Source organism: Trachymyrmex cornetzi, unplaced genomic scaffold, assembly GCF_001594075.2.
Source record: "Trachymyrmex cornetzi isolate Tcor2-1 unplaced genomic scaffold, Tcor1.1 scaffold382, whole genome shotgun sequence".
In the NCBI taxonomy this organism is placed as follows: Eukaryota; Metazoa; Arthropoda; class Insecta; order Hymenoptera; family Formicidae; genus Trachymyrmex; species Trachymyrmex cornetzi.
This window is the reverse complement of record NW_017298555.1, coordinates 208,546-220,358: the sequence shown is the minus strand read 5'-3', so window position 1 is coordinate 220,358 and position 11,813 is coordinate 208,546. Positions and strand designations below refer to the sequence as shown.

General features: G+C 32.3%; 2 protein-coding genes across 2 annotated transcripts; one reads left to right on the top strand and one right to left on the bottom strand.

Moving 5' to 3' along the window:
- Window positions 1-213: 213 nt before the first annotated feature.
- Window positions 214-4,153, top strand: LOC108763777 (aurora kinase C). The gene is made up of 5 exons (XM_018511644.1): window positions 214-354; window positions 683-1,289; window positions 2,255-2,389; window positions 3,480-3,870; window positions 3,941-4,153. The coding sequence occupies exons 2-5, from the start codon at window positions 709-711 to the stop codon at window positions 4,052-4,054; spliced, it is 1,221 nt and encodes a 406-aa protein (XP_018367146.1). The 5' UTR covers window positions 214-354; window positions 683-708; the 3' UTR covers window positions 4,055-4,153.
- Window positions 4,154-5,963: 1,810 nt separating this feature from the next.
- smid (nuclear valosin-containing protein-like smid) lies at window positions 5,964-10,585 on the bottom strand. The gene is made up of 11 exons (XM_018511643.1): window positions 10,256-10,585; window positions 9,827-10,045; window positions 9,290-9,619; window positions 8,892-9,191; window positions 8,490-8,709; window positions 8,115-8,397; window positions 7,562-8,033; window positions 7,132-7,299; window positions 6,742-7,068; window positions 6,390-6,608; window positions 5,964-6,326 (listed from the first exon to the last, which is right to left on the bottom strand). Exons 1-11 carry the CDS (start codon window positions 10,403-10,405, stop codon window positions 6,186-6,188), a joined length of 2,829 nt encoding a protein of 942 aa, XP_018367145.1. The 5' UTR covers window positions 10,406-10,585; the 3' UTR covers window positions 5,964-6,185.
- Between the last annotated feature and the right edge of the window lie 1,228 nt (window positions 10,586-11,813).

Sequence of the window (11,813 nt, the reverse complement as noted above, 5' to 3'; positions counted from 1 at the left end):
CTATAGTATACGTAACGTATACTGTAGCATTTCCCTAGATTTTCGTATACGTTTCTTTTCAAGAATAGAGCCCCAGACCTATTGCTTTATAAATCTAGTGACTTTAAGTTGAATCTGCTGAACGTGACCATTGTGACGCATCTTGTATTGACCAATCAACGAAAGGCATTTAATTTTTTGAAAAACCGTTTAAAGATGTAGGTTTTTACGGTTTCTCGCCGTACTGATACTCTTGTCTGTTTTAATTGTACTGACTTTTGCTAGCATTTTAGGAGTGGGCAAGTGATTAGAAGTAGATAATATTGAGGAGGAGAAGAAAAAGATTTCTTCGTTTTGTTACATCTTGTAGAAAAAGTAAGTGCACTCAAAGAAATTGTGTCATTTTTGTGACTGACATAAATTTTTAAAACTAATATGAAATATGTGATGTTTTAATATAATGTAATGTTTTTTTATTTTTGAAATTTTTTTTAAAATTAAATTGTCCATGTGTGTATACAAAATTATTAAAGTTTAAAATCTCAAGAAAATTAATGGTACATATGTGCATATTACATTGTATATATATATATATATATATATATTTCTATTTTTATTTTCCAAATTGTAATATACTCTTTTTATGTATGTAAAGTAAATGTATATAAAAGAAGATATATTTGTTTTAATATCCAAATTATAGGATTAGAAATTTCAATTGTTTTTGAAATGGACCAAGAAAACGATAAGACTCATCATCAATCAGCTACACATACATTGAAAGTAATTAACAGTTTGAAGTCCTTACATATTTCCAAAACATTTGCAACAGACATTGTTCAATCGAAAATTGCAGAAAGTACTATTAGTGATAAGGAAAATATCTATAAAGGTTGCTCAACAAATATCATAAACAAAAATGAATGTAAAGAGACTGCAAAGAAATTTACAGAATTGATGCCACCACCTAAATTACTGGTAGCATGTAAATCAATAGATTCTATTCAGCAAATATCTAATAGTGAAAATAATGTAAAAGTAAGAGATAACAAAAGTGAAATAGCCCAAAAAGATTCAGATACAGAAACGAGTAGTTCAAGTAAGGAGAATGAAAGTAAAAAAAAATGGATACTGACAGATTTTGATATTGGCCGGCCCCTGGGTAAAGGAAAATTTGGTAATGTATACTTGGCCAGAGAAAAAAGATCAAAATTTATAATAGCCATGAAGGTACTTTATAGATCACAAATAGAAGATGCACAAATCTTACATCAAGTACGAAGAGAAATAGAAATTCAAACCCATTTGAGGTATCAATTTCTGTATTCTGTTTAATTTTCATTAGTTGTACATAATAAAAACTATACATGATATATGGTACCTATGTTGAATAAAGTCCACATAATTTTTTTTTTTTATTCTATTTATGGGGATATTGAAATATAAAGTAAGAATCAAATTTTCATTTCATTCACTCCCAAAAATAAAATATATTATTTATATAGAATATTTGTAAATAAACGAAAAAAAATTTTGTTAAACCTTGATATTGGGCCTTATTACATGCATATGAATATAATAAGGCCCAAATCAAAAGTAAAATTAAAAATAACAAAGAAAGTAAACATTATCTTCCTAAATCACTTTTAAAATGTATAAATTATTAATCATAGAAAGGAAATTCCTTAGGACTTACTCTATTCTCAAACATTACAATTATCTTTAATTTTGTTTGTAATTAAGTCTTTAATCTTTGGAAATTTCTAGCAATTTGAATGCAATTTTGGCTTCTTAAAAAATAGCAGCATTGGAAATCGTTATTTTCTGACGTAAACTCCACACATAACAAACAATTATAGCTATAATAATAATTATATAAGTAGGCCTTATTTAATAAGTACATTGTTTAAAAAGAAATACTTGTACTCATTTCAAAAAATTGATTTATTTGTTATTTTCCATAGCTAGGAAGTTGAATAATATTATAATGAATTATAATAAATTATGAAACATTGTGTACTGGTAAATTTTGCAACAAATTGTTATAAAAATGGCTCATACACAAATTTTTGTTGTGTTAAACAAACGTATTGCTACCGATTCCAATCCCTTTTTATCTACTTTCTATGACACATTTTTTAAGCATATACTTCAGATGTAAAGTGAGGTTTTAAGTAATAAAAAGTGGATTTTATTTAGCGCTGGGCCTTATTCGACTCAGGTATGTATATTACGAAATCAAAGAATTATATTCGATATAAATGTTATTTTATAGACATCCAAATATTTTGAGAATGTATGGATATTTCTACGACCCCAAGCGAATTTATTTAATATTGGAATATGCACCAAAAGGGGAACTTTATAAAGAACTGCATAATCAACCTAATAAACGTTTTGATGAAGTAAGGTAATAAAAGAGAAATTATGTTTTGTAGGTATAATTGAAATTAATTATATATAGTATAAGAGCCAATACTTTTTATACAAACAATATTTGTGATACTTTTTCTCATTTAATTAAAGTGAACATTTCGACCCTTGTATCAGATCGTCCTCAGTATATGTTGTTAACAATTTCAAATTATTAATTACATCTATTACAAAGCGCCAAAAATTGAAATATATGTCGATTACAAATAAAACGCATAGACATCAAAGTTGGGTAATGCTAAGTTAAAAAGTTAAAAGTCAGGTAATGCTGAGTTAAAAAGCTAATTAATTTTAACTTCATTTAATTACATTTTAGACTTTTAACTTTTTTGACTTTATATAGTTATATTTTATCGGTAACTATTAACTTTTAATTTGATTTTTTAAAAGTTAACATCAGGGTTGGGTAATTGGAGTTATATTGATCCTATACTCGGATTATATGCTCTTATACATTCGTGACATATTTTTCTGATTTTAAATAATTTTTAATATTTTATTTACGTTTAAACAAAGAAGAGGTTTGAAAACGATCCGTCGCTGTGATCTAAAATCACGATTTTCTGAAAAATACACAGAAGTGCAATTTACTGCTTTACAGGGATTATTTTTTGGTGCTCCAGAATAATTACGCAAAAGCTGATCAAAATCCATGAAATATATATGTGGAGTCTTTCTTTGTTAGTTAAAAAATTAACTTTTTAACTTAGTTTTTTAATTTAAAAAAAAATTAACTTGAAATCATGAAACAAATTTAACTTTGAACTTTTCACAATTACTTTTTTTTCATTAACTTAACTTTTTATTCAATTAATGTCACGATGGATTAACTTTTATCTTAACTAAATTAAATTTTCAAGGCTGTTAACTTTAATTTAATTTAATTTAAAAAAAAGTTAACTTACCCAACCCTAATGGCACAACATTCATCACAGTGGGAATCTTTTTTCGTTATGTTGATACAGCTGATTTTCATACTTTTTATTAGATATTGTGGTTTTAGTCTCAAAGCCTTTGTTTTTCCATAATTGTATATACTCAACATATTATAATTTCTATATTTGTAGAACAGCCACTTATGTAGCCCAATTAGCAGATGCGTTAAAATATTGCCACAGCAAGAGCGTTATTCACCGTGATATTAAACCTGAGAATTTACTTCTTGGAATTAATGGAGAATTAAAAATAGCTGACTTTGGATGGTCAGTGCACGCTCCTTCATCTCGAAGGGATACTCTATGTGGAACTTTAGATTACTTGCCACCTGAAATGGTTTCCGGAAAAACACATAATCATACAGTCGACTTTTGGAGTGTTGGAGTATTATGTTACGAGTGTTTAGTTGGAAAGCCTCCTTTCTATGCAACAACCAATGATGAAACCTATGTAAACATAAAAAGATTGCGGTATAATTTTCCGAATTTCGTTAGTGAAGATGCAAAAGATTTAATTTCGAAGGTATGGTTCTCAAATTCGTTCTTAGTGCAATACGTTTTTATTCTAAAATTAACTTTTAATCATATTTTAGTTGATAGTTATTGAACCTGAAAAAAGATTGGATATGGACGGCATTCTTACGCATACTTGGATTGTGAACAATCGAAAAGTGGATACAGCACAAGATTTTTTAAATCATAAATAATGTAATTATAAAGACTTTCTTAAATGTATGTAATGCCACAGACCTGGAAAACCGGGAAGTCAGGGAAATTGAAATTGGTCATGAAAACCGGGAAAAATCAGGGGGAAATGTAAAAAAATCTGAAATTTCAAAATTTGCTCACAATTTCCTTAAACTGCTCCTATTCCAAATAATTGTTATAATTTTATAAATATATCTGACATTTATAGTTCAAAACTTGCGCACTTTAAACGATTTTAACAAAATAATTTAAATTTATAGTTTATTCAGTATTTTTATTTGATCCCTCTTTCGTCGTGATTGTATTCTTTTTTTCAAAACTAATTTTTTTTTGCTAGTTTGAATTTGCACCAAAAATTTTACTATACTACTAAGCTTTTTTTGCGTTTTTAATAATATAGCTTTCCTACAATCCTTGAGTCTTAAAATTTACATATTTTATATTAGTTTCCAGGTTTTCCAGATAAAAATGGAAAATTTTCCATTTTTATCTGGAAAACCTGGAAAAGTCAGGGAATTTTTGAATTAATTTTCTGTGGCAAATCCTGATGTTGCAATTGTGCATATATGTTCACAATATAAACAAATTTATTGTAATTTCGAACTCAATAATATCACCAGAGAAATGATAATGCATATTACTATTGATGTTTATGTACTTATTATATATGTGTGAGAGAGAGAGAGAGAGAGAGAGAGAGAGAGAGAGAGAGATGGTTTAGGGACATGTATTAATAAATAACGTTTTAAATCTTAATCTTTCTTAAATAAGTAACGATTTATTTACACGATACAAGATGTATCGCGTAATGTTGCCATTTTTTATATTTTTGTGCTACTGATAGAAAAATCACGCCTGATTTAGAGTTGCTAATTGAAGCATTTGAACATTGGCCTGGATTTTTCAGATGCATATCTGTATCGTGTCTTATCATTTATGCAGATACTTGAGATCTGCTGATTAATTCAACCGTAATAGATATTTTAAATTTCTAGTATTGATTGTGTTTTTCACATATGCGGCTTAAAATAAAGATTCTTAATATTGTTTATATTACGTCGCCTGAAAGAAAGACGGTGTTTCCTTATTATACCTATTATTGCGAAGAATATTACTAAGGCCTCAGTGATTTAATGGCTCGTGCGGAATATAAGAGATACGGGTTCAAGTTCCGGCCGAGATAATATTTTTCGCAACATACATTTATTAACAGTTTTAACATATTAATATCTTTATAATATAATGCTTGATGGTAACATCAAATCATTAAAATTGCTTGTCAATTGAATTTACAATTACTAGAGTAGTTTTAATTGCGTTTATAGTCCGGAAAAACAATTCGGCGCGCAGTATGAATGAAAAGACTACAATATAGTATATATGCAAATACATTATAGTGTATATTAGTAATTCAAGATTGAATTATTTAAAGCAATAAGGATCCAACTTCGACCGTAATAGGCATTTTAAAATTTCTAGTATTGTGTTTCTCACATATGCGGTCTAAAATAAAGATTTTCAATATTGTTTCTACTAATTAATGTTGGTTGCCAACGGTCTATTAAAAGTTCGCTTATTCTGTTAGCGAGAATATTCTCGGTGGCTTGCTATTGCCTTTCGAGAGGTTGCATAAAATCTGATGTTGACCACACACAGATTTGAACTTCCGACTTTTCTACATAATCACCATATTAAAAATATTTTAAATAAAACAATGAGCAAATTCAAGATTAATTCTATTTTAAAACACATTTATTTGTACATATAATTAATCTACACATACTATTAAAAGAGAGAATCATAAATGTTAATTGTTGTAAAACAAACTTTTATAAACTGATAGAAATCTTATCTTTTTTAATATGCTATACTAAAGCATTTATATCTATAGGGAAAAATAATGTGGAATATTATAACTGACTATATTATTAAATATCTTGAAACACAATAATAAACCAGTTAATTATTAATATAGCCAATGTTAAAACTGTACTTTTATGAAACATAAATGCACAGAAACTAAACTACACCATTAAAGAAGCGCCTTTCATCTTCTGCGTAAAAAGTTTAACTTTTGGTACTGGAAGAATTCTTTAGCGATTCTTATAGGCTTTTTTAATAATTGTACTTTTAAGTTTCCATTGGCTCCATAACCACGTCAACAATTGGTACATCCAGTGGCGTAACTTCTACTGGCGTATCCTTGGGTGTAACTTCAGGGTTTTTTCTTACCGAATATAATTTGCTCAACTTTTCATAATGCTTAATATCCTGCAGAATTTGTTACTTTTATTATGCTATCCAATTTAAATTTTCAAATAAATAAATACTTGCCTTCTCTCGAACGGACGGTTGCACTTTATCAAATGCTTGAAAAATGTGTCGCATCGAAATTTCTGGTTGTCCATAACCAGCTATTACTTCTTTCAATGCTTCCATACCAGCTTCTCTTATCAAAGCTGCTAAATCTGCACCAGTGTAACCATCACACCTATTATCATATGCCACTTGATTTAAATCGACGTCTGAAGCAAGTTTTGGTCTCGTTGCATTCTACAAAAGTTATAATACTAATATGTATTAAGTTACCAGAAGAAAATAGAATTTTTTCAAAATAAATTAAATCATTTCTCTGTTTCCTCTCTGTATTGTGTTGTGTTTTGTGTATGTATGTGCGTGTAAATACCTTTGTTACTGCACGTAAAATATCCACTCTATCTGAAGCATTCGGAAGACCAACGTATAAAATTTTATCCAGTCTTCCTGGCCTCAAAACAGCTGCATCTATAATATCGGGTCGATTACTAGCCGCCATAAGAAATACCCCTTGCCGACCCTCCACACCATCCATTTCTGTAAGCATTTGATTAACAACACGTGCTGTTGCGGAATTATCGCCTTCTGTTCTCTTAGGACACAACGCATCTATCTCGTCGAAAAATATAACGCATGGCATAGAATTTCTTGCTCTCAAGAAACATTGACGAACTGCTTTCTCACTTTCACCAACATACTAAAAATATACAAAATCTTTAGATTCTTATATTTTCATGTATAATACTATGTTGAAACTTACCATATTTAAAAGTTCTGGTCCTTTAACAGAAATAAAATTAATTCCAGCTTCGTTGGCGACAGCTTTGGCTAGTAACGTTTTTCCACATCCTGGTGGACCACATAATAATACTCCACTTGCAGCTGTTAAACCTAATGTATTAAAGTATTCAGAGTGTTTAACAGGAGCCTGCAATAAATAAATTTATATACATGAGTCGCAAATGCCGTAAAATATAGTAAAATAAGTAGTCTAATAGCAGAAATTATGAGTGACTCCGTATGAAAGCGATTGACTTGTTAATAGATCCCTAGTTAGATCCCGACTCTTACTCATGTATACTTCGATTTTATACAAAATTTATTTATTTAAGACTAACAAATAGCACAATAACTACTCTTTCCAAAAAAAATGGAAAGTATTACAGGGATAAAAACATATTGATACTCACGAGAATAGCCATTTGCAATTCTTGTCGTATATTTTGCAATGAGCCGACATCGTCCCACGTTACGTCGGGAACCGTCGCAAATCCTTCTCTTTTCGCCGATGGTTGAACAATGCGTAGAGCTATCTCAAAATCACTATGTTCGATGCACAAGGTCGATAAGCGTTCTTGGGAAAGTGGAGGTTCAGAACGTAACCAGGTCAATAAAGTTGACAAGTTGTCTGCTGAATGTTCCTGAATTACATCCATTTCGGCAATTTCTGGAATTGAACTTTTAGATAACTCTTGTGGAAATGTAAGATTGTTCTCAATTGTAGTAGAAATTATAGTAGTAGGAGATCTTGCTGCAACACTAGTATCAATTATATTTTCCGAATTTTCAGAAATTTCAACTTCTTTATCCAGTTGTTTCTCGGCTTCGGTTACTTCAGGTAACTTTTCCTCCTGTTTCGATGTATTTAAATCCTCAAATACTCTAAAAAAAATTGTATATGTACATATATACACACACATATATAAATAGATATGTATAAAAATTTTAAGCAAAATGACTAACCTATCTACAGCAACCATGGCAGCTTCCCTAATTAAAGCAACTAAATCTGCACCTACAAAACCTGGAGTAAGGGAAGCTATTGTTGATAAACTAACATTAGGAGCTAATACAACTCTTTCAGTGTGCACTGCTAAGATTTTAGCCCGTGCTTCTCTATCTGGTATTCCAAGGCACACTTCACGATCAAAACGTCCCGCCCTTCTTAAAGCAGGATCTAATGAATCAGGTCGGTTTGTTGCACCAATTACCAATACTCTGTCTCCATTTTCATTAAGATTCAATTCTAACAAGAAAACAGAAAGAAAAAATATAGCTCATGGTCTGGAATAATGTAAAAAAGAATGTAAAATAATAATGGAAACATTAATATCTTACCATCTAAACTTGACAATAATTGTGCAACGATTCTTCTTTCCATTTCTCTTTGAGCTGTAGCTCTATGTGGAGTAACAGCATCTATCTCATCCAAAAAAATTATACATGGTGCAAGAATTAAAGCTTGTTCAAATAATTCCCTGATACGAGCTTCGCTCTCACCAGATACGCCAGTCACAAGCTCGGGCCCTGCTACTTTGATTAGTGGTATATTTAATTCCTACATAAAAGATGCAGATATTAGAGAGAATGAATGAATCTATATAACTTTTATATACATTTCACAATCGTATATGGAGTAAAACAAATGTGTTTTTCGTTTTACTTATTATACAATGACCTATGAATATATAAGTAACATTTCTATTGTAGTATATTTTCTAAAATTAAATATTATCTTACTCCTGCAACTGCATGGGCTAGTAATGTTTTTCCACATCCAGGTGGTCCATGAAGCAAAAATCCTCTTGGTGGAGATATACCAAGCTGTTTGAAGATTTCAGGGTGTTTCATATGAGCCAGTAATTTACAGACAGTTTTCAAAACTTTGTCACTGCCTCCTACATCAGCAAATGTAATTTTTGATTCCGTAATAGGTACAATTCTCGCTTTCTTGGCTGAAAATTGCCCATTGCTACTTTCCTTCTCTCTTTGTCGTTTTCTTGTAGATTCCAGTGACTGTTTTATGACTTGGTTCACAAGCTGAAATGACAGAAACAAATAACAAGTGTATTTTTCAATCTGAATCTCGTTCAAATTTTACATAAAATCATGATCATGAATTGTATGAAAATGCATACTATGTTTGATTTCACAGGTGTTTCCAGTTTTGTAGTAGACATTTCTGGCTTTGCTGTTTCTTGCTTTAGGATAGTTTCTGATTCGGCAGTTTCCAGTCTTGTAGTTTCTGATTTTGCAGTAACTATCATGCCCGAAGATTCTTCAGTTGTCGTACACCCAGGTTCAGGAGTTTTTAGATCTTTTTCAGTCTTGGAGTCGACTTTAGATGCATCATCGTCGCTACTAATGTCTATCAATTCTTTATCACTGGAATTTCCATTCTGTCTATGTTGTGGTTTCTTATACATATGTAATAACATATCACTTATCGAAGCACGCTGTGAATCTGACTAAAATAATGTGACTTGATTAAAAAATTATTGTATCAAGGATAAAATAACCAAGATAATGCGTGCATTCGTTTATGTAGCGGTTAGCGCAGTGAGTATCATTTAATCTTTATTCAACACTCGGTGAATAACAAGGATAAAGTAATACTTCTGCACTAACCGCTGCATAAACGAATGCGCGCAATAAGATTAATAGGTCCAAGGCACCTCAACATCGACATCCTCAAAATCGTCATCGTCATATGCCGAGCATTCACGCATCGAAGGCTTGTTTGAAAAAATCTTAGTAAGCTCGTCATAAGCCTGGCGTACCATACTACGAAACGGACCGCGTTTCTTACCACGATAATCTCTGTATCGCCTTTGCAACGCATCTGCCATATCATTTACATCGATATATACCTTATTTTCATTATCGTGCATGTACTGCGAAACATATAAATGTAACATGAAAAAAGTGAAGTTCACTGAACGATCGTGTCGTAAATTTCGTGCTCATGCATGATATTAATTTTAATTCTTGCGTACACCGCTTGTACGCGCATCGTAGATCCCGCAGATCCTGCAGACTAAATACGTCAAAGAGGAAAACAATCGAAAGGAATAACCTCGATGTGTAAACGTTTTTTACATTACCATTTGCACGCGACCGATCAACAATTGATCCCGGAACAGTCTTTGATCCATCCTGTGCTTATTGTCCACGTGTCTCGATCTATAATCTCCACTCGATCCTTGCAACGGAATAATATCGATTGACGAGTTTAGCTTGCCCATTTTATGCATATTTACAGACAAGGATGATCAGACGAGAATACGACCGAGCGAGCCGTGAGAGGAAAAATACCTCACGGCTCGACACTTGATCGTCGCGTCAACGTGAGTTTGGCGTCTGAGTTAACTCAACTTTTTCAACACGCACGTCAACAACGCATGAAAACTCGCGATCCACGTCCATCTGCATCAATCTCCTTGGTCAATGAGCTCTGCTACACGGCACGCTTAATCGGGTTTAATAACATCCGTAGTTATGAAATTGGCCAATCACAACTTTTCCTCGGGAGAATGGAATGATTATGATTGGCCAGTTTCATAACTACGGATGTTATTAAATTCGATTAAGCCCGGATCCTCATATAGGCAACAGCGCTTTGACACAGAACGCTAATTGGTAAAAAGCCGGTTGTGGGGGTAAAATTTACCCCCATCACTCGTTTTTCACCAATCAGCGTTCGGTGTCAAAGCGCTGTTGCCCGTATGAGGATCCGGGCTAAATATAGTCATTTACTACGTTTACACGACACGCTTTACGCCGAAGTTATAACATCCATGTTATGAAACTAGCCAATCACAATCATTCCATTCTTCAGAGAAATAGCTATGATTGGCCAGTTTCATAACATCGATGTTATAACTTCGGCGTAAAACGTGCCGTGTAAAGGCCCGTCTACAATACACGGAGTAAGAAGTAAGAGTAAGAAATTGACCAATCACAGTCGAATGTGAGAAGAATAATCGACTGTGATTGGTCAGTTTCATAACATCGATGTTATAACTTCGGCGTAAAACGTGCCGTGTAAAGGCCCGTCTACAATACACGGAGTAAGAAGTAAGAGTAAGAAATTGACCAATCACAGTCGAATGTGAGAAGAATAATCGACTGTGATTGGTCAATTTCTTACTCTTACTTCTTACTCCGTGTATTGTAGACGGGCCTTGAATGTAGTACATAGGCTGGGCTACAATACACGGAGTAAGAAGTAAGAGTAAGAAATTGACCAATCACAGTCGAATGTGAGAAGAATAATCGACTGTGATTGGTCAATTTCTTACTCTTACTTCTTACTCCGTGTATTGTAGACGGGCCTTATGACTACATTTACACGGCACGCTTTAAGGTAAATTTTCACGAGCTGCTCAAACCGGCTGTTTCAGCGACAAAAAGGATCACGTGATCAAAATGGACGCTTAATATTCGTCAATTATGAGCACGTGAGTCTTTTTGTCGCTGAAACAGCCGGTTTGAGCAGCTCGTGAAATTTACCTTTTCGCCGAAGTTATAACATCGATGTTATGAAACTGACCAATCACAGTCAATTATTCTTCTCACATTCGACTGTGATTGGTCAGTTTCATAACATCGATGTTATGAAACCGACCAATCACAGTCAATTATTCTTCTCACATTCGACTG